General features: G+C 49.6%; 1 protein-coding gene across 2 annotated transcripts in view; it reads left to right on the plus strand.

The window, feature by feature from the left end:
• FBXO11 (F-box protein 11) overlaps positions 1-23,668 on the plus strand; it is a 911,561-nt gene that overhangs the window by 358,428 nt on the left and 529,465 nt on the right. For both annotated transcript variants that reach the window (XM_069608416.1, XM_069608415.1), the window contains exon 14: positions 28-122. In XM_069608416.1, the coding sequence (XP_069464517.1) occupies positions 28-122 (95 nt within the window). The remainder of the gene's footprint in view (positions 1-27; positions 123-23,668) is intronic.

The following is a 23,668-nucleotide window of genomic DNA, read 5'->3' on the forward strand; positions in this document are numbered from 1 at the left end:
TTTTTTATATGGTTTTTTTCTCATTAGGAAATGCTCTTGCTGGAATACAAATTCGAACAAATAGTTGTCCTATTGTTCGACACAACAAAATACACGATGGACAACATGGTGGTATATATGTGGTGAGTATAAATAGAATCACAAATTGTTTAACTGTTGCAAAAATGTCCATTTTGAATAAAAACGATAAAGCTCTGTAGTAGTTGGCACTCAGGTGCAGTTGGCTTTTTTTTCAAATCTATTTCAACTGGTCAGTTACATAAAGATTTGTGTAGAACTTTGTAGATAAAGATCTCAGCAAACATCTGATCTGTTATTTTAATGGATCAACACATTTCAATTCAATTTCTTGTATTTACATTTAGAATAGGATCATAAACTAGCATGATCTACCACAACTTCAGCCGCCCCACTTTCAATTTAGAATAGGCTATCAATCAACCTGCATACTTGATGATTTTGATCCTTTTGCTAAAATCTGTTCATTATTTCCATGCGCGCTCTGTGACGATTGATTTATAGAAAACAGGTCAAAAGTTCCAAAATAGTCAGAGTTTGCATTGTTTATGAAAAACCACCCTTTAGGGAAGTTTTCCTAGAGTCCCACCTAGAGGTAAGACTTTAGTAAACTATCCCAGTGGTTTGTAGATTCCCAACTCTTAGTATCAGTCTTTACTACTGCTGGAACCTTGGTAGAGTGGCAGAGCAGTCAGGCTCATCTTAAGAGGAAGATGTGAGATGTAGTTAGTGCACTGAACCCAATTAGTAAAGCACACTACAGAAACACTTGCACTAAAATCTATATAAAAATATACATTTATATTTACACCAAAATCACATGATATACTTCATACGTTTACACTAGAACACTTTGGCATACTTTCGGATAGTTTTCAAAGGACACTTCTTAGTTTGTGATTGTTCCCGGTTACATTTGTTGCAACGTTAGGAAGTGAAAAGACATTGCTATTGTATTATTGGTAACTACACGCACTCGCGGTTGTTAACAGAAATGCTGTAAGACATTTACTCTGCATACACATATAAAAAAGTGACTTTAGGGTAGAAAAATGGTTGGTGTAATACTAGCAAGGTTCCGGGTTCTATAGACTGTTTTCTTTGCACATCGAGTCTTTTAAGTCCAAAAACACAACCCTAGCAAATGGCAGTTCGGAGAGGGCTCATAGTCTTGACAAGCAGCAGAATATGAAGAGTTCCTGTGGATGCCTTGAAGTCTCTAGTCTTAAAAGATGCAGCAAGTTAACAACTAATGATGGAGACCCTGTTAAGGACTCGGTAAAGAGACACAAGCAGCAGCTTAGGTCTGAGTTAAGATGGGGTATCCTGGACACCTCTTGGTGCACTCCAATGCTCTGGTGTGACTTCTCGGATCAGGTTAAGCAATACCTCTTTCCCTACAGTACCTTTGGTTTGAAGAAAAGGATCTTGGCTGGATTCTCTTGGATGTGACGATGCTGGACCTGACCTCCGGATGCTTTGGTCTGATGACGAAAGGCAGGTCAATGGACAGGATCTCTCAGCACCAGTTTCGAGGGAGGACCTCATCTTTGGTCACTCTGTGGATTTGGCACCTTTTCTACACCACCACCAACAAAGGATGCGATTCGCCCGGTCAATCTTCTTTGCTTTGCACAATCCCACACACTGCTGAGGAGGTCTGGGCGAGTTGGATCGAAGTGTTCTTGAGTGCTCTTCAAAGATTTATGAGTTCGGCTTTTCCACGACGATGCACTCGGAATGGGTAGCTTGTCGCCTGGTATTGGGGTTACTCTACTTTGGAAACTCACAGGACCTCGGGAGATGGCTCAAAACAAAGTTTGTCTTGGGACTGGTTTTTCACCCCAGCCAAAGAGGAGTCGTCCTCTTTGGAGTTCCTCTGAAAACGGGGTAGGGACAGCAGTTGTCACTTCATGGTGTTGCAAAGGGTCTGCAGGCATCTTTTGTCGTCATCTTCGGTTACTTCAGCTTCCAGTGTTCTGTGTCCTGTGAGGTTTCAGAATAGTCCTGCATCGTTGAATCCTGCTTGCCTTCTTCGCCAAAGGTTTCATTCTGCACCAGCAGCCGACAGGAGAAATCCTCGGACCCACAACTTGTGGACATTTTGCACCAGAAGAAACAGTGGAAAAAACAGACAGCCTGCGACCCTCGGTTGACTCACCAACTCAACTTTGAAAATCAGAGTCATGGCAGTGCGTACTGTTAAGGAGATTTATAATGTTTATGCTTAATTCACTCTCCTAGTGAGACCCTCCACACTTTTTGCTAGATTTCTAGACCTTTTGTTTTATGTACTGAATGAGTGGAGCCTTCTTCCACTCATTCATTCTTATGCACTCTACCTTTTGGGTCTCGGTTTTCTTATTCTACGGAGTCTACTTTTCTCCATACATCTTTTTTTAAGGCATACGCATTTTACTTTTGCAGCACACTGCTCCTTATGGGCAGTATTGCTGGGAACCCTCTAGGTTCTCCTTTTGAGCTTCTTACCTTATCCTTAATTTCTATACTTCTTAAGGATAGAAAGATACTTTGCATCTCTCCTAAAACTTTATATTCAAATGGATTGTGTCCTCCCACTTATTCCTTAACTTTTGATATTTCCAATATCCAGCTTAGCTGCTTTGGAAAAGAAACTTCAGCAGCCTAAACTCTTCCCACTGGGCTGGTGAGGCAGATTTAGTCGGGCATACGACCTGTTTCGGAGAGGAACCCGAAGATGACGATCTATGGCGCCGTTTCTTTCCATGTCTAGAGGATGACTAGTGGTGGGAACCACTACATTATCGAGATATTATTTTTCTGGTGAAACGGTTCTCGGCTTGTCCAAAGTTCGTTTTTTTGACTGAGTCGAATGGGATTTATGGGTCCTACCTGCTGCAGACTTCTCTCTGCGCTCTCTCAGGGCTTTCGACGTCATTGACAAGCAGTTTTCATCATCCGATGAAGGATGAGCTGATCCCAGACACCACAAGAATATTCTGTGGGGGTTCGTAACGGATATCTTCGAACCGTAGTCACAGCATCTTTTTAAACCCGACTTGGGAGTGGAAGACGCCGATGAAGAAGCCATTCTTTCGAATATTACTCTAAGATTTTCAATGATTGTTCGAAGTTTTCTCTTCCCAATGGAACGAAGCGTACCGTATCCGAAGCGTCAGCACGGAAAAACAAAACTGAAGCCAACAGGCGCTGCACGCACTATATATACCTTCGGTGATGTCGACATCGAGATGGAGGCCTCTGAGGGGCATCGAGTCGACGGGCATCGACGCACAGCGCCCCCCTGTAAAACATTTTTGCCGAAGCAGTTAAGCTGGATATTGGAAATATGAAAAGATAAGGAATACATGGGAGGAACATCCAGTTGCAAGAAAGTTACCAGAACGTTACCAGGGGTAAGTAACTTGTTCTTCTGAGAGATTGGCGCACACCACCTTGTGGAGTGCCATGGGGATACTTAGTATCCCCATTCTCTCTGCTCCTGTGACTTTTTAGTCACATAGACAACCTTCTAGTTAGGGCTGGTGGCAGTGGACTTGTTCTACTAACTATTGTGTGGTTTTCTACTGCAGGCTATGTTCATAGCCCCGGTTTTGCACAATAGGGTGTCCTAAGTACTAACTTGGTGGCGCCTTTCTTTTTTCCCCATTTCTAGCATGGTAGTTCTTTGTTAGGCCTTCTTCTACTATTCTGGGGGGTAGGTGGGCATGGGTGTGTGTTTTGCCTTTGGTGGGAGCCCTTTGGTGGCCCTGCCTAGGCTCCAGTGTGTCTGGGAAGGCAGGAAGTGGGGGTGGGAGGGAAGAGTGTTTCACTTCCCTCCTCTGTCTGCCTGAGTGTCATTGGAAACTGAAGTAACTGAAGAAGTCGTCGACCATAGATGCCCGCAGACCCTTTTCAAAACCATGAAGCAAGCACTTCTGTTTTGACCCAGTTCTCTATACGACTTGAAGAGGACGACTCCTTCCCATTGATTGATGGGAACAACCAGTCCCAAGACTAACTGTATCTGCAGAAACCTCAATACCAGGATAACCTCCGACCCAATTGAAGTGCATTGTCATGGAAAGGCTGAATCCGTCCATGTCTTTGCTGAGCTCCAGAGACACAATCCGACCCGTCCAAGTCTCCTCACCAGAGTGAAGGAAGATTGACCAGGCGATTCGCGTCCTTTGTTGGTGCAGCAGAAAAGGCGCCAAAACCGCAGTGTGACCATAGAAGTTGCTGAAATCTGTGCCAGAGGTCCTCTCTCAAGACTGCTCCTGAGAGATCCCATCCATTGTCCTGCCTTTCGTCACCAGAAAGGAGAATCCAGTCTCAAGCATTTCTTCAAACCAAAAGTATTCTGGAGAAAAAGGTATTGCTTATCTTAATCTGAAAAGTCAATCCAGTGTGCATGTAGAGGTGTTCAGGGCAGCCCCCTCTTATCTCTGTCCCAAGCTGCTGCCTGTGTCCCTTTAGCGAATCCTTAAACAGGGTCTCCAACATTGGTTGCAGATTCATGCATCTTAGAGACTGGAAAATATCCACAGGAGATTTTGTTGTTCTGCTGCTTGTCAAGAATTTGAACCCTCTTCAAACTGCCTTTTAGCTAGGGTTGCGTTTTGGACTTAAAACGCCTTGCGGTGCGAAGAAACTGCCTCTATAACCTTAAACCCTGCTAGTGTTAAACTAACCAACTATTTTCCTCCATAAAAGTCATTATCTTATGTGGTTTTGCGAACTAAATTCAATTACTGTATTACTTCGTGTGTGCGCGTTATTACCAGTAATACAGGACAACTGTAATTGGTGTCAGAATGCTGCAACAATTGTAACCTCAAACAACTACAAACTACTAAGCAGTGGCCTTTGAAAAGTATTCTGAAGTGTTTTGGTTTGTTCTGCTAAGTTAAGTGATTCTCCAGCATGGCATCTGGCATGGATTCACATGCTCATGAATATTCGCTGTCGTCAGGCTGGGAATTCTCGATAAAAGAAAAAATCAGTTTTAGTTTCTGAACTGGCTTTCTCCTAATAACCAATCACTGGTCTCTGGATCATACTGCCCCCAGCCAATGACTGCCCTCTACATAAGCCCCTCCTCTGGCAGCCATCTTCAGAATTTGACCACACGTTCAAGTGTTGGGAGTCCTCGTGCTTGGCGCTCAAGCTTTTACTGTGTATTGCGTTTTTTCAAAGAGTTTACTCTTCATTTTTTCGGTCAAATTGAGCCTCAAGCTCCACCGATTCATCTTCTGATTAATGTGGACCCATTCCGGAAATCTCTACACCCCTCAAGGGTGAGTTTTTGTCTCATTTCACTTCAAGGAGGATTCCAGAAGATCTTGGAGGCCTACCCCTCGTGGTCATGGCCGGAGACAAAGGAGACACAACGCCTCTGTTTAGGATCTGCCCAGGATGTGGACTACAGAATGTCTTCAAGGAGGATGGGCACTCCCGGTGCCTCTACTGCCTGCACGCAGATAAATCGCACGCCAAGGAGACCTGTGCGTTCTGCAAGGACATCCTCCCGGACCATGAAGACCATCACAAGCGACTCGCTGGAGTCGAAGAGCCCGGCGGCAGGTGAGCCCCGGCAATGTACTTCTCCCATGAGAAAATCCGAGTGGTCTTCTAAGACCTTTGAGGGCTCTCCGGCGATGGGGGCCCAACATAAAGCACTGTGAGTCCGCGGGCACCGGGAGCGCCGTTGGTACGGGCTCCTCGGCTGCCAGGCCGGGCACAGCATCGCAGACGCAGTCAACCACGAACCAATGGTCTGGCTTACCTGGGTAAGCTCTTGGAGAAGGCCGGTTGGTTCCGATGGAGAAAGCCAAGGGGGAGCGAGGCGGTGGTCCTCGCCCCACGGTGAAGGCCTCAGACGCGCCTAAGGTCATGAAGGGCCAGGTTCACCAGGCTAAGATTGAGGGAGTGGTAGCGTCCCTGGAGGCAGTCTTCAAGCCGAGGGTTTCCCTGCCCAGCCAGAGGGAATCCTCTTTCACACCCATGGATAGGACCCCCGTGAAGCCGCTGGGTGAGAAGAAGAGGGGGACACACGAGAGTCCTACCGGACTCGGATATCTCCTCAGAGGATGAGCTTTCGGGCCTCAAGTCAGTTCTTGACAAGAAGTTTGTCGAGGCCAGAGCCTACGGGAAGGATCCCGACGAGGCGGACGTGGAGAGCGACGTGGGAGATGACGAGGAACGGCAGATTGACTAGGAGCCAGAGGACGCTACGCCGCTGCCGATGCTCCCATCGCAACCACCTCCACCACCGACTGACGGTTCGGAGGACATCTTGCTAGCCTTGCATACACTGTGCACACAGATGAGTACAAGGATGCCTTTGCCTCCGGCGGACGATCCAGCTGTGCCTGGACCGTCGGGAAGCCCTCCATCCAAGCAGAGGCGGGCCCATCCACCCCCGTCCTGCCATCCTGCACCTCCATCCCCTCCACCGAGGGACGAGACGGAGACGACGGGGACGGATGACGAAGATGGCGACGACTGAACTGATCTTCCATCGCCCCCACCCCTGGCTTCTCCTCCCGACGAAATGGGCTCCTTTCACGCCATGATCGGTAGGGCATCAGAGCTTTTTCAGCTATGCCCCGAACAGCAGAAACAGGGATTCCTTTTATCAGCGACGAGAGGCCAAGAGGAAGACCATTCTCTCGGTCCCACTGTTGGACCACATCTGGGACGAAGGGCTGGCCCTCCTGAAGAACCCATTGTTGGCTCTGGTGAAGAGAGACCGGTACGAGAAGAAGTACCGGGTCCCAGACTCTGTACCTATGTGCCTCACAGCACAACTGTCTCCGGATTCGGTGGTTTCCGCGGCGGCCAAGAAGAAATCTGCTGGGGGGGGGGGGTGGCATATTGACTTCCACTTCCCCGCCGTACGGCGAGGGCAAGAAGCTGGACACCATGGGGCATCGTGTCATGTCGTCGGCGGTGACGACCGTTAAGGCGCCCAACGCTCTCCATCGTGGCCCGCTACAATAGGGAGTTGTGGTTTAAAATCGCCTCCCTCCTGGACTTCCACCCAGACGACAAGCGGGCAGAAGCCCTTGAGATCTCGCAAGAAGGGGGGGGGGGTGGCTTTGGACCACGCCATCACGGTGACCACGGACATCGCTGACACTGGTTTCCGCCAGATGGGCAACAGCGTTTGCCTTCGCCGGCGTGGCTGGCTCAGGGCCACCGATTTCCATCAGGACATACAGACGAGGGTACTGGACATGCCCTTCGACGGGAACAACTTGTTTGGAAAGGCAGTGGACAAGTCACTGCAAGCCATCAAGGCAGACACCGAGACGGCCCGTGCCTTGGGCACGCTCCATCGACGGCCGTCCTTTCAGCCCTCCGGAGGCAAGTCACAAGGTGCCTCCAAAGGATTAGGCGGCAGCTCCACTGCATACCGTCAGGCGGCCCTTTCCTCGTCCCAGTAAGCCTACAGAGGCCGCAACAAAGCCGGAGGACATAGTCATCGTCGCCAAGGGGCCCAGGGTGGTAAGGCCTCAGTGAAGCAGGACTGAAACGACCGTGATGTTGGGCCCCCACGTGAGCACCCTGGTGGGAGGCCGACTGGCGAGCTTCGTCGGCATGTGGAAGTCCATTTACACCGACCGTTGGGAGCTGGATGCCCTGGCCCACGGTGTCACGATGCCCGCTCCCGGGGAGCCGGCTCAGGCCCTGCGTCCCCGAAAGCGGACATCAAGTCCCCGGGGAAGGTCCCAGCAACCCCTTATAGGGGCCCTTTGGACAACGTCTTGGCGCCTATGGCGCCAGGCTCATAGAAAATTTCAGTCCTGGCGCCATAGGCGCCAGGCTCATTATGAAAGTGTTTGGGTGCACTTACCTGATGCAGACCATGCTGCAGAACCCCGGCCTCCTTGAGGCCTGAAAAGAACTACTTTACCTGTGGGACTCATTTACCACCCGGGCGTGGTCGGGGAAGGATACATACCTGATTGGAGGAAGGACACATTCTAGGAACTTCTTCCAAGGCTATTTAAACCACACCCGATCAGCCACACGTGCTTCGCGTTGTTCTGCATCTAGCAGCTGGACGCTCACCGTGTCTGCTCCTGCATCCTGACTTCTGCCACGCCTGCCAGCATCCTGAATCACCTGCAAAGGAAGGGAACAAGAGAACAGAAGAAGGAAAAGGCCTTACCTGCTAAATCTGCACCCCGGAGACATTTCGCTGACGATCCTGAAAAGGAAGACATTTATTTTTAAAAGCACATCGCATCGATCGCTGCAGCGCCTCATTCTACTCACCTTACAGGGCGCTTCCATGTTCTGCAGCGACCATCCGGATCCGCAGTCGCGCCCCAGCGCCTAGGAGAAAAAGACAATAACGAAGGTGAGAGAAAGAAGGGAAAAGGGAAGCTAAATCTCCATGTTAAGACTTACCTGCTGGGTCATTCCCTTTTCATTTCGGGTCCGCGCCACATCAGGCATTTTCGGACCCCGGCACCTAAGGGGAAAAAGACATCAGCGTTAATGAGCGAATGAAAAGACATTACCAAGACGCTCATTAAAGACTTACCTGATTTCCACAAGGATTTCTCCTCTCATCTCGGGTCGGTGCCTGTTCCCCGGCATTCCGTACCCCGGCCCCTATGGGGAAAAAGACACTAGCATTAGAACATTAATGCATGGACACAAGGGGAACCACTTATCAAAAACTTACCTGGAAGCCAAGCAAGTTTGGTTCTCACCAATCCGAAAATCCAGTGAAGTAACTGGATACCAACGCGCCCCTGCATCAGAAGCAGGATGGAGAGCTCGTCCTTCCAGACCCTAAGGTGAGACGCTACGGGGAAGCACAGAAGGGCTTTGAGGAGGGTGAGAGGGGTAAGTGGGAGGCAGATTGCATTACCCCGCAGACAGTTAACCCCCTATTTTCACCTACAGAAGATACTTCTGCGAGTCAGACAAGCCAGATTTGGGGCCCTGTCCAGTCCGTCTTCCGACCCCTGCGCATCACCTTAGACGAGGTCACAGCAGCGCGAACCAGGCCAGCGCCTCCGTGGGAGTCAGGTGAGCGTTACACACGGACACACTCTGGATTTCCCAGGGAATTGTCCCCATTTTCCACCGGTGGCCAGGAAAGAAAACCACATTCTGCAGCTTCTGCTGGAGGTGCGAGCAATGCTAAAAAAGGACGCAATAGAATTTGTCCCAAAGAGGCTCTGGAGTTTACTCGCTGTACTTCCTCGTCCGAAAGAAGACCAGCGGTTGGCGGCCCATTTTAGATCTTCGCCACCTCAACAAATGCATAAAATCCCAGAAGTTCCGGATGGTCGCCCTCCAGCACGTGCAGGGTCAGCTGGAGGAAGTGACTTCCTGTCGTCACCGGACTTGGAGGATGGCTACTTCCACATCCCCATTCACAAGGGCCATCAAAAGTTTCTGTGCTTCGTGGTCCAAGGGTGGCACTACCAATTCAAGGCCCTTCCCTTCGGGTTGAAGTCTGCCCCAAGGGTCTTCACCAAGTGCCTCACACGGGTGGCGGCAGGGCTGTGCCTGCAGGGGATCCACGTCTACCCCTTACTGGACGATTGGCTCATCCGAGCAAAGTCAAAGGAACTCGCCGTCGGACACACAGCGAGGACCGTCCGCCTGCTCACGGAACTGGGGGTCTCGGTAAACTATGCAGTCTTGCTTGGAGCCATCTCAGGCCACTCAGTTCCTGGGAGCCAAACTCAACACGGTGGCGCGCCTAGCCATGCCGTCTGAGGACAGGATAAAGGCCATCCTGGGCAAGGTACAACGGCTGTTGACCATGAAGGTTGCCAGGGTGAGGTCCATCAAGTCCCTGCTCGGCATGATGTTGTCATGCATCTACCTCATCCGGCTGTGCAGGTTGCAGATGCGGCCGCTACAGGAGTACATCGATGCCCGTTGGAGGCAAGCGGCAGGAAGCTTTGAGGACAAGATCACCCTCAACGAGATATTCTTTTGAGCGATTCGGTGGTTGGGTGTCCGCGTGCATCTCGGGATGGGCACGGACTTCTAAACCCCGGCGCATCAGGAGACGGTATCGACGGACGCCTCCCTGGAGAGATGGGGCGCACATACCGGCAATCTCCACGCAAGAGGCCTGTGGCTCCCAGAGGAGAGAACATTACACATCAACGTTCTGGAGCTCCGAGCCATGTTTTGGGCCCTCAAGTCATTCCTTCCGTCCCTCAAGGGCAAGGTGGTGCGGTTCTTCACCGACAACACCACCACAATGTTCTACATTCAGAAGCAGGGGGGCTATCAGATCCCCAGGTGTCTCCAAGGAAGTGCAGGACGTGTGGCACTGGGCCGTTGCCCAGAGGATGTTCCTGGTAACCTTACATCTGCCACGAGTGAAGAACACAGTCGCCGATTCACTCAGCAGGGAGCTGCACTCTTGCCACGAGTGGGTACTTCGGCAGGATCAGGTGGACCTACTGTTTCAACGATGGGGCAATGCCCAGATCGATCTGTTTGCGACAGCGACGAACACCAAGTGCCGGAGGTTTGCCAGCAGGCTTCCCCAGCCGGGGAGCATGGGGGATGCATTCTCATTTCCCTGGAACGGCCTGTTTCTCTGTGCGTTCCCACAGTTGCCGTTGCTCCTACGACTCATCAGTCAACTCAGACGGTCCCGGTGCAGGATGATCTTTGTCGCACCGGCCTGGCTGAGGCAGATATGGTGCCTGGACTTTCTGGACATGTCAGCGTCCCCTCTTTTCCAGCTTCCGGTGGACGCAGATCTTCTCGCCAGGGAAGGAAGCGCGATTCTGCACCATGACACGTCGCTGAACCTGCAGGCCTGGCTCTTGCAGCGCTAGAGTTTGGAGGATATGAGATCCTGGCGGACTGCAAGGAGGTACTTGCCAAGGCCAGGGTTTCTTCGATGGAAGAGGTTCACCGTCTGGTGCCATGCACAGAAGATAAACCCTCTACGGATTACGGCCCCTCAAGTGCTGCTGTACTTGCTGTCGCTGGCCAAGGCGGGGCTGGCACACGCCTCTATCAAGATCCATCTGGCGGCTATCTCCCGCTACACCAGAACTCCGGGGCGATCGTCGCTGTGGTTGCATCGCCTGGTTAAGAAGTTCATGAAAGGACTTTTCCGCTCGTTCCCGACGGTGAAGGGTCTGGCCCCGGCATGGGAACTCAATGTGGTGCTGACTAGGCTCATGGGTCCCCCGTTCGAGTCTCTGCATTCGGCACCTCTGAAATTCATGTCGTGGAATACGGCGTTCTTGGTGGCCATCACCTCTGCACGACGAGTGGGAGAGATCAAGGCCCTCTCCTGTAAGCCTCTGTACTTGACTTTCCACGCAACGAGTGTCGTGCTGAGGGCGCACCCCTCCTTCATGCCCAAGGTGCCGTTGCACTTCCATCTCAACGAGCCCTTGGTGTTGCCTGTTTTCTTCCCGTCGCCTTTGCTGCCAGCTGAGGGGACTTTGTTTTGGATGTGGCTAGAGCGCTGAAGTTCTATGTGGACCGCACCGGAGTTTTCGGAAGACGTCACAGCTGTTTGTGAACTTTGGCCCTGTGAACCAGAGGAAGGCCCTCTCCAAGGCCTCCATCTCCAGGTGGCTCTCCGGCTGCATCACGCACCGTCACCGGTTGACAAACCCACCATTGCCTGGCCATCCGAGAGCCCATTCGACCAGAGGGAACCCTCGAGAGTGTCACGAACCCTTGAGTAAAGACAGGAATTCTGCGAATAAAACTGCGTCATCGGTGCCATCGTCGACCCCGATGAAAGCGAAGCCCTCGAAGCCTCAGGCCTCCACTGCACCATCGGCACTAGAGGTGTCGAACGCCCCATCCAAGGCTTCGAAAGTGATGTCGACAATATCGACAACACAGAGTAGAATTACGATTCTCTCGACAACATCGAGGCCATTTTCAAATATTTTGATGCCGTTTGTAGGTTTGTCGAGACCTATGATGTCTACATCGACAACTACAACTTTATCCCAAGCAGTGTCTACCAATTTGGCACCCTCTTCGCTTGAAATGGGTTTTACCCCTTATCCACGCTCTGACTACTTCAGAGCTTTATCCTTCATCTATGAAGGAGAGGACTCTGATAATGAGAGACCTTTTGGTTTACAGACTACACAAGTTCCTATTCCAGAGGAGCTAATATCTGAGGAAGTTAGATTAAGAGATCTTCAAGAATCTTTACAAGATGCCAGTGTCATAGATACCTCTCCAGAGGTGGAATTTGCCAGACCAGAACCTGGAGAGCATGCAGAGATATCTTACAGAGCCCTTATGGCAAGAATTGTGGAGGTTATGGGGTGGACAACGCCTGCAACCTCTTTCCAATAAGATGATTTTACAGACATCTTAGATAAAGGGCCTCAAGAAGATCCTATAGTTCCTTTTCATGCAGCATTGTAGAGAAAAGGAACTGCAAATTGGGGAAATACCTGAGGTTATTCCTGCAGTAAATAAAAAGCTCTCTGTGAAGTACAGACTTTCTGCCTCAGACCCTGTATACTTAAGTAAACACAACAACCCCAGAGAGTTTAGTAGTACAGGCTTTGACATCGCCAAGTAGCAAATCGGCATACGACAAAAGATGTGATGCCATGTCTAAAAAGGTCTTTTCAGCATGCAGCATGGCACTTAAGTCTATTAACGCCACTTGCACGCTAGCGAGATTCAGTCACACCCTTTGGGAGTGTGCTTCATCGGCAGCAGACTGTCTCTCAGAAGGGGTGGAACGAGATGCATTCTTGAATATCATCAAGGATGGGAAGGATGCGATGTGCAAGTCCCTCCAAACAGGTCTCGACTCTGCTGACAGCATCAGCAGAGCCATGGAGGCGAGTACCACAATCCGCAGATTTGCATCGTTGCGGAAATCTGGTTTTGCTGCTGATGTACAAGCCAGACTTCTGAATATGCCCTTTGACGGCACCTCTCCATTTGGCAAGAAAGCTGATGACAGTTTGGAGAAATTGCAAACGTCTAAGGCGGCAGCCAAATCCCTTGGGGCTGCAATTCGTCAAACTCCAAACCGCCCCACAGGTACGTCCTGGAGGGGGAAGCCCTTTCGTTTTTACTCTGCATTCGGAAAAGGCAGAAGGCAGCCAGCCTAAAGGGGCCAGAGACGATTCACCCGTGGTGGACCGGTCAAAGGTACCAAGTCCGCATCAGCAGGTGCTGCTTTGCCCTCAGCATCTGCATCAGCTGGTCCTAAACCCCTCTGAGGACTCACCACACAACGCCAGTAGGAGGCAGGCTAATTCAACATCTGACAAAATGGCAGGCTAATACGTCAAATGCTTGGGCATTGGAGACAATTGGCCTGGGTCACTGCCTGCCCTTCCTACACACTCCTCAGTCATCCACCGGGGAGCAACTCTTTGACGTTTCCAGACCCGCTCCTTGTGCAGGAGATTTTAGATCTGCTAGAGAAAGGTGCCATAGAACCGGTGCCTGTAGCGGAGAGGAACAAGGGTTGGTACTCCCCTTACGTATTAATACCAAAAAAGGACGGAGGATTGAGACCCATCTTGGCCTTGCGAGAATTGAACAAATTCCTCAGGAAGAACAAGTTCAAGATGGTAACCCTTTCTCAGATCATTCAGGCCCTCCAGTTTCAGGATTGGTAGGTATCTCTGGACCTTCAGGATGCTTACTTTCATGTGCCAATCCATCACAAGCACAGGAAGTACCTGAGGTTCGCCATTGGCAATTCTCACTATCAATTTTGGGTTCTGCCATTTGGGCTGACCTCCGCCCGAGGGACTTCACCAAGTTAATGGTGGTCGTGGCAGCAAGTCTAAGGAGGGAAGGGATTCATGTCTACCCCTACCTGGATGACTAGTTGATCAGAGTAGTGTCCCTGGAACAAGCTCAGGTCCATCTAGATTATGTTCGCCACTTCATCCACAAGCTGGACTTCTCCCTCAACTTAAAGAAGTCACAGATGATACCATCAGAGACTCCAGTTCATTGGAGCAGTCCTGGACACATCCCTGGGAAAAGCCTTGCCACCAGAGGAGAGGGCTCAAGATATTCTTCAGATGGTGAACAGATTTCAAAATGCCCACTGTCTACCAGCCTTTGACTTTTTGAAGTTGCTTGGCCTCATGGAATCCTGATTTTTTCTAGTGCCAGAGGCTCGCCTTAGAACGGGATCTCTCCAGTGGGCGCTAAGGACCCAGTGGTTGCAATTCTCAGAAGAATGTCAGATCTCCTACAAATACCGAACAGAGTAGCACAGGACCTTCAGTGGTGGGCCTGTCGGGAGAATATCTTTAAAGGAGAACCGTTTTGGCAAACCTGGCCGGAGAGAACAGTAGTCACGGACGCCTCACTCACGGGCCAGGGAGCCCATGCCAACGACTTAACCATTAGCGGTCGTTGGTCTCCACCGGAGTCCAGACTACACATCAACCTATTAGAGCTAAGAGCAATCAGGCTAGCACTGAAAGCCTTCCTGCCATCAGTACAGGGGGAAACAATTCTGATAATAACGGACAACACAGTGGCCATGCACAACCTCAACAAAAGAGGAGGCGTATGGTCACTGCCACTGTGCAGAGAGACAATGCAGCTCTGGTTCTGGTCAATTCCAGAAGGAATCTCTTTCTATCAGCAGCTCACCTAAACGGAGAGAAGAACATGGTGGCGGACGCTCTGAGCAGGCAGACCAGTCTCCCACGAGTGGGAACTACTTCAGGAAGGCCTTCAAGAGCGCTTTGCCCTTTGGGGAACCCCTCAGGTAGATCTGTTTGCAACAAGTGTCAACAGGAAATTTGAACGACGTTGCTCAAGGGAATTTCCCCCAAGAGGAGCTCTGGGAGTTTCCACTTCTGTATGCATTTCCTCTAGTCCCCGTCATTCCTCAAGTGATCAGGAGGTTGAGGAGATTCCGGAAACCCATGATACTAATTGCTCCGGATTGGGCCAAGAGAACCTGGTACCCGGATCATCTAGACATGTACATCTGTCATCCGATTCGTCTTCCACAAAAAGACGTTCTTCTCTCGCAAGAGGAAGGTCAGGTTCTCTATCCGGATATCAGGACTCTCAACCTTCACGCTTGGTTTCTGAAGGTTGAGATACAAAGATTGGGACCTCCCGGATGATGTAATGGAGGTGTTGCTTTCGGCCAGAAGGCCAGCAACTAAATTTTTATACTGCTGCCGTTGGAACAAATTCTGCAGCTGGTGTAGAGAAAAGGATATTGACCCTTTTTCATGTAGTTCACCGGTGGTGTTATATCTCCTACTATTTTGGGCAAATTCAGGCCTTCAAGTTGGCACAATCAAGGGTTACCTCGCCGCGCTATCCATCTTTAAACGCAACGGCTGAGGACCCTTCATATTTCAAGTTGCCTCTAGTCATTTAGTTTCTGGACGGGTTGACTAATGTATTTACCCCAACTCCTTTTCAGGTTCCCCTGTGGGATTTAAATCTAGTCTTAACATTTTGAATGGGTACTCCATTTGAACCTCTTCATTCCTGTCCATTAAGGTTTCTGACTCTAAAACAGTCTTCCTAATGGCTTTAACTTCTGCCAGAAGAGTGAGAGAACTACACGCTTTATCTTGCAAACCTTCACATAACATCTTTCACAAAGATACAGTTGTTCTTCAAGTGAAGCCAAATTTCCTCCCAAATGTTGTCTCAGAATTCCATATCACACAAAAAATAACCTTGCCTTCATTTTACCCTCCTCCTCACCCAGGGAAAGAGGAAGAGAGATTGCACAGGCATCATCCAAGGCGTGCCTGAGTTTTTACATTAACAGACTTGCACGGATTAGACAAGCAGATCAGTTGTTTGTGGGGTATGCAGGACATAAACTCGGTTTACCTATCCCGAAACAGACCATCTCAAGATGGATAATACTGAGTATCATGGAGTGCTATAAATTGACAGGAAAGATCCTCCTGAACACCTCAGGGCTCATTCAACCAGGGGTATCGCAGCCACGTCAGCTCTCCAAAGAGGAGTTCCAATTAGACATATGCACGACTGCCACATGGTCATCTGCACATACCTTCACCAAATTCTACAGTCTAGATTCCTCCACTAGCCAGGAGACTAAATTTGGGAAAGCTGTGTTGCACTCTGTGCTTCTTTAAAAGGATCATTACGTTTTACTCCCATCTCCTATACATATTACTACTTTGGGAGTCTATCAAAGATCAGGAATACGTGGGAGGACACAATCCATTCAAAGAACACGTTTTTTACAAACTGTGACGTCCTTTCGACTGGATGTCTGGCACCCCTCCCCCGTATTCCTCATCGGCCCTCCATTCTTTCCCCGCAGTAAAACTTCCCTTGTAGTTCTAGCCTATGCTCCTTCAAGGGTACTAACGATCTCATACTGGGCAAACACAGCACCTCAAAACGGAACTGAGCAACGGACGCTGCGCAAGACTATTTATACCAAGGTGACGGCGCCAATACGGAGGCCTTCGAGGGACACTGACTCGAGGGATGACGACACGCAGTGCCCTCTGCCTGTGAAAAGAAATTACGAGGCCAGCAAGCTGGAAGTGGATTTATCAAAGATAAGGAATACGTGGGAGGAACATCCAGTCGAAAGAACGTTACATTTGGTAAGTAACTTGTTGTTCTGTGCTAATTCCCTTCAACTTAGAGACCCCCAGCTCTTTTGCTGGTCTTTGGGCCTTTTTAATTTAAACCCTGGAGAGAGTAAGCCCTTTTTCTCACTCTCACATGTATTTTGATCTGATTTGGAATATCTTGTTTCCTTTGTTTTTGGAGTCTGACAAACTCCATAGGCATCTACTTTTTGTATGGTGACACACACAGTACCTTCAGTGCAGTGTCACAAAGAAATCCTTTAGATTTCTCAGAAGGTTTGAATACCTTTTCTTGGGTGAACTACAGTTCCCAAGAATAGTAAAGTGAAATTGACTTTACTTACCTTTTCTCTTTGTTGATCCAGCACACCCCATCTTATGTGGAGTGCTGGGGGGTTACTTTTGTACCCCCTTTTTTACTTACTCATGTAACATTTTTTATGTTACCCTCACTACTTTAAATGGCTGGTGGCAGTGGTTTAATTTTCCTATCATTGTGCTTTCCTGTGCTTTTCTGTATACCCATGGGTGAGGATTGTGTTTTGAGCCCTTTGTTTGTTTTGACTTTGGCGGGCTTCAATACTGAAACCCACCTCTTGATCCAGTGTGTCTGGAAGGGCAGGAAGTAAGGAGGTGCCCGAAACTCCCCCATCCTCCGTCTCTTTGGTTACCTGAATGCATCCAGTCCTGATTGGCTTGCTGTCCTTCCAGGACAACCACCCTGCTGTGTGAGTGAGAGCTACGATGTGCATGAATGGGAGAAACCTGCTTAAAAGGCAGGGCTTCTTGGACTGAAGACAGTCGACCACTGGGAAGAACAACCCGACGAAGAAACCCTGAATGAAGCTTGCTGCATCCTCCTGGACAGTTGAACTGCCCGGTGAAGCCCTGCTGCTGTGCTGAAACTCTTTTTTGGTCGACAAGAGAAGCTCCGGACAGAACCACTTATTCCCTTGGATTAGAGGGACCAACTAACCCCAAGACAAACTTTTGTGGAAGACCTTCCCTAACTGGCTGTACCACTTTGCTGCTGCTGGAACCGAATGCCAGGGGTAGAGAAATCTGTGGTAGAGTGCAACATCTGTAAGCATTCCAAAAGCTCCAGGAATCTCCTGGGTACCCTCCCGAAGCAGGACGACACAAGCTCGAGTCACCTCACCAGTGCTGGACTCAAGCAGTGTGCAGGAAGCCCAACTGGTCTCCAAGATCCACGGTGGTGCTGTTTACGGAGCGCTGAAACTGCGAAGTACCGCTGATCTGAAGAACGCCCGTATCTGCCACCAACTTTTGAATTGCTGTGCAGGTGTTCTGCAGACGTGTTTCCTCTTGTCCCCACGACTGATTCCCAGGAACACACGATCTGGATCACTGTACCAATGTAGAAGCCAGCTGGATCCTCTTCTTCTAACCAAAGGTACAGTTCTAACTTTGGGATACTTAACTCGTCTTTTGTAGCTTGCTCTTCTCAGTTGAGACTTGAAGTAGCTGCTTTTCTAGCGTTGATGTAGCTCTAACTTTCATAAGTGGAACAGCTTGTGGCCCAACAGAGATTTGCTTCAACAAACTAACTTTGTGCAAGACTTTCTGCTATCTAAGAAGTGCCTCAGTTCCATAGACTTTGCTCCAATTGAATTTGGTTGTCCTGGCTCCCTGCAGACTCTTCTATTCCGTTGACTTTGATTCGTACCGTCCCTCATAGGTGATGCTTTGGTTTTTAACTATTATTGCTGGGAAAGATTTTTATCTAGACTTCATTGGAAGATTTAAAAGTGCTCACATGCTCTGAGACCTGTATAACCATTTTCCTTTCTGGTAACCTTTCATTTCTGCCAACCTCAGAATTTACAAAAGTGATATATAAATGCCAAATCTATCCCAGATAGTGAAGTCACCTCAGGGTGTAGGAAGTGTGTGGGAAGCATCTCTAACGAGTATCTACTTGCTTGACTGGATTTTGAGAAATTATTTTTATTGTTGCACATTGCCCTTTTTAAAGAATGCTTATTTAAAGCTGACAGTTAAATACATATTTTTCTAGAAAACCTTGTCTAAGTGTTAATTGGATACTTGAATTTGTGAATTTCTATGCTACAGCTCACATTTACCCCCCTTGAGATAATTCTGGCTGCTCAGTCACACTACCAACTGGTGTAGTACAGACCTATACCAATAGGTGGGTGTATTGCTCGCCAATAGTGCACGGACAGTAATTTATCACCAGTACAACCGCAGAGCCAACACTTTGAACGCAAGTAGACAACGCAATGACTTACAACCACACGCACGCTTAGAGAGTAAGTAGCACTTATACGGCTATTTATTCATAGCTAGGCATATATACAATACAAGCATAGATCAGATAAATCATAGGAAAGACAGTAAATTAGCAAGAATACATCACCATGGGCGTAACTTGACGAAACCTCATCTCGCCAGAAGCGGCTGAAAGACCCCGATAACAGCCTGGCCAAGAGCACAACATCCCACAGGTATATCGGACCAGGGCGTCCCCCCTCAGACTGAGGTCTTTGTGCTTATCCCGTCTGACTGTTGAGGGTTTCCGCATATATGCCCTCCTCAACAAGGGGTGGCAACTTCTCGAACCTTCTGGCAATGTGCTTGCGCATTGATGGGTGACCGTTGGTTGCCAGCTGGGTCAACCGACAGTAACCTCAAGGAGCAAAGCGCTTCCCTCTCCTAAACGCCACGGAAAACAATTCCATAACTCATCTCAAAACCTTGGCGCAAGCATAGCAAACCAAAACAAACCTCGTTATCAGGTACCAGCCGGCACCTGCGGATTTTAGCTTTCCCAGCGCCGTGTCCTTGGCTGAGAAGGCTTGCATTCCAAACCCATTAGCGAATAATGTTGAAAACATGTTGTTTCGCAAAGCCAGTGCAGCTTTCCACTGAGGCATGGATAAATATCCATTATGGCTCTGAGTTCCCCCAGAATACACTGTGCACCAGCGCCATGGTTTTTAGCTCGAACACCACAGTGGGTTACCTAATACCAAGAGGACAAGGGTTGTGTAGTCTCCCACAGGGTTACTACTTCAATTCTTGCCTAACAGTTCTGGAACTGAGATCAGTGTTCTGGGCCCTCAAGTTGTTCCTTCCGTCCCTCAACGGCAAGGTAGTGAGGGTCTTCGCGGACAATACCACCACGATGTACTATATCAGGAAGCAGGGGGTCACCAGATCCCCAGCGCTCTCCAGAAAGGGTCAGGACTTGTCGCACTGGGCCGTCGCCCAGGGGATGTTTCTCATTTCTCTTCACCTGGTGGGAGTCGAGAACACCATCGCCGACTCCCTCAGCAGGGAGCTGCGCTCTTTCCACGAGTGGGAGCTTCGGCAGGATCAAGTGGACAACCTGTTCCTCTGGTGCGGCATAACCCAGATTGATCTGTTTGCGACGGCGACAAACTCCAAATGCCAGAGATTCGCCAGCAGGTTCCACCAGCTGGGGAGCATTGGGCAGACCCTCCAGCTTATATCGATTTTGCGATCCCGCAAAATGCCGCAATCACGGTCGTTTTTGCAAAAAAAAAAAAACCTGCAAAAACTAAATTTCTTTCAAAAAAACCTGCAAAAACTACAATAATAAAAAAAAAAAAATCCTCGGGGTCCCAAATGCGCAAACACATCTCATCACTTGCGCCCAAAAAAAGAACAGCCCAATCCACAAGGGACACTTGAATGGGCACATTTTGTTAAAATGTGCCCATTCAGGTGTCCCTTGTGGATTTTATATGCGCACCCATTCAGATCGCCTTTTTCACCTCTGAGTAAATCAGGGGGCGATTATGTTAATTTAAAAGCGCATCCTAAATTTCCACGCAAGATGCACTTTCAAATGTGCAGAAATTGTAGTCAGCCCTACGCGCACAGGAGCTGGGGGTGCCACTGCATGACAGGGGACCTCATTACAAGTCCGGCGGTATCTGTGCCTGTAAAAATGGCACGGCTGGCGCTGGAGTCATTTTTTTTCTGGCAGTCCCTCCGGCCAGATGCTCGAAAAAAGAAAATCCCCATTCCCATCGAGTCCCATTGGACTCAATGGGAATGGGGAGGACGGATGCACCGGCACTGTGTGCAACAGTGCTGGTGCATCCGTCAACATCTGCGAGCGAGTGCCGTTCCGCCCGCCAGGTCAGACCTGGTGGACTGAAAGGCACCCTCTCGCAGAACTCGTAGTTTGCCGGTGTAAAGACGCCGGTTGGGGGCGTTTGTACTTCCGCGCTCTATATGGTAGATTCTCTATTATTGGTACGTGGTCGAGCAATCAAGGCCTAGCTTCTCAGGAGGTGATGCGGGCTGGTTCTTAAGTACAGTGTAGTCCCCAAGCACCCACAAAGGAATCTCCACACACTGTATCGGTTACAACACAGTCTTTATATAATTAATATTCAAAGGTATATACAATATCACGATAACTCACTTTGTACCCCGAAAATCAGCAATGGTAAATATATACAGTTCTAAAGTGGTACCACTAACGTTATTAGATCTCATTCAAGTGCATACAGTTAGAATGACACACACATCAGAATAAAGAGGAAACCAGCAGTAGAGAGAGGAAGGAAAGCAAGATGGTTGAACAATTGGCAGAATACTGGTCCCGCTACCTAGACGCAGTTCTGTGTGGAGATCCCCCCCCCCCACCTGGGCAACCTGTAAAGCAAAGATGTATCACAAGCATATATTGTTCCCACTAGACTTTCCAATAGTTCTGCAACCCCAAAGTACCTTGGCGTTGTAGCGTTCCTCGTCGGCCCTTCTTGAGTGCCCTCCCTTTAAGGCAGGAGTCACGGGTCGTCGAACGTCCTACGGAGAAAAGGTTGAGCTACAACGTTGAAGTGGCTGCGTCGTTCCTAGCGGTGCTCGTTGACGGGGAAGCGTAAACGTCCTGCAAGGAAGAGGCGTGCGGGGCACCTCGGTGTCGATAGTTCTGGACCGCAGAGAGTTTGAAGAACTGTGGCCCAGCAAGGGCGTCAAGTCGTCGGCGTCTGTGGTCTTTGGGTTGCGGGAAACCCACCGGTTGGATGCTCGTCGACGGTCAGGCCTTCTCCAGCAGGATACAGCGGCGATGATGCGGGCGAGAGCGTCCTTGGATCAATGAAGTTCTTAGGCAAAACTGGAGCACGGGGGCTCCAGTCGACGATGGCGGTCGTCTACAGTGGCGGACAACAGTCCGGGCGCTTCTCCTTGTGATTCCTCAGCAGTCCCCGTATCGGGTCGGCAGCCTGTTGAAGGTCAGTCTACCAGGGAGTTTAGGCAACGATTAGCTGTGCACGATGGTCCCTCGTAGCTCGGGAAGAGGGCGCCTTACCAGGTTCTCTCTGGGTCAGTCATTGGAGACACAGCAGCTTTCAGATTGCGAAGGAGAGTAACAGCAATTCTCCTCTTCCAGCAGGGCTTATGGTCAAGCGTCAGTTTCACTCCAGTTACTCTTCATAGTTTGGACTTCAGCTCTGAACACTTTTGAACACGATTCCTAGCAGTGAGAGGTCCCCAGATATACTGTTGATCTCCCATTCATTCCGCTGGGTCACACTGAAGCATCCAATCACTACGAAGGGCATTCATGCAGGCAGGCAACCAATCGGGCACACAGTGCATTCAGGCCATTCACTTCTCTCCAGACACTCGCAACAAGGTGTGTATTGGGACAAGTACTGAGCCATTCAACACTTCATACTGCATTCATACCGGATTCGGGCAGGGCTGTCTCAGTCATTGTGTCAACCACCACATACTAGACACCCACAACATAGAATGTGTATTCGTCACACACTCCATTCACCCAGGTCCCACCCACAGGCGTACCCACAACATACGGTCGTTGAGAAGGCTCCAGCCAGTCTGGGCGGCACTTCCCCCCCACTACCATATATGCAACTTCCACCCAACAGCCAGTCAGGGGGAAGGGACAGAGTCGGGGCTTCCCGGGACTTCGGGAAGATCAAGGTAACAGGCGATGGAAGGCAAGAGGCCATGGGGGCCATTTTGTCTCCATCAGGAATCTACCGATTCCAATGACAGGGCCTGGGCATCCCAAAATGGAGGACGCTCGGGGCACCAATCAATTCAGCACAGAGCTGCCACCAGCCCGTACCCTGCTCTCTGTGGGTCACACACAGGTGCCCAAAAACATACACTAGGGGCACAGGGTTGCACCCCTACCCATGGGTGCCATAAGGGTATCCATGGGTCTGTTCACCAAACCAAAAGAGAGCTTCACCGCCAGGAATTCCACACAAGCGCCTGCGTGGAAAACACGACAGAACACACGATAAAAAGCAGTAAAGACCAGGATACGGAGGCCCTGTCCCTCCGATGCATTTCCAGCATCATAGCCGGTCCGGAAGCAACGGTAGCGGCAAGTTTACTGGTACCGTTGTTTTCCGGACCAGCAACCTCATAATGACCCCAGCGTCTTTCTTGACCTGGTCATTTATTTTTTTAAGGTTATGAACCGCTGCTATGTCGCTTGCATTTCTGTTCCTCCATCAGGATAGAAATGCGCTTTTTGGGTTGCATTTTAGTGGACGCGCTTGGATCTTGCAGAGGCACGGTCAGGAGATCGCTTCTATTCAAGTGACTACCCATTTTGACCACCAAAAATCGATCGAAGGGTACAATTTGACCTATTTCGCCAGTACCATTCGATCGATTTTTATAAATACCAAACATGTGGAGCGGGGGTGTCCACCCGCTCCTTATGTTCAGTATTTCGGCCTTGGGGGTTGCAGGGGTGTCCCCCGCTTTCTCCAAATTGGAGGTGGGGGACTGAAAACAAAAAAAAAATTAAAAAGGGACCCTCCAGCGTCGGATCCGTCCTGTGTTAGAGGGATTGATCTGACACCGCAGGGTTGGAGAGGAAACGGCAGCGACCAAGCAGTTAACTAGGGGAGGGGGTGGGTTGGTGGTGAAAGGTACTTTTTGGGTTGTTTGGCTGAAGTGCAAATCTATTTGTGGCAAAATTGAAAAACTGTTCTGCCAAGCCAGAGACATCTGGGATTCTTCCTATTAAATTTATAGAAAAGATGCATAATAATGACACCCTGACTCTCTTTTAGCCC

This window comes from Ambystoma mexicanum, chromosome 4q (genome assembly GCF_040938575.1).
Source record: "Ambystoma mexicanum isolate Mex_15411 chromosome 4q, UKY_AmexF1_1, whole genome shotgun sequence".
Taxonomy (NCBI): Eukaryota; Metazoa; Chordata; class Amphibia; order Caudata; family Ambystomatidae; genus Ambystoma; species Ambystoma mexicanum.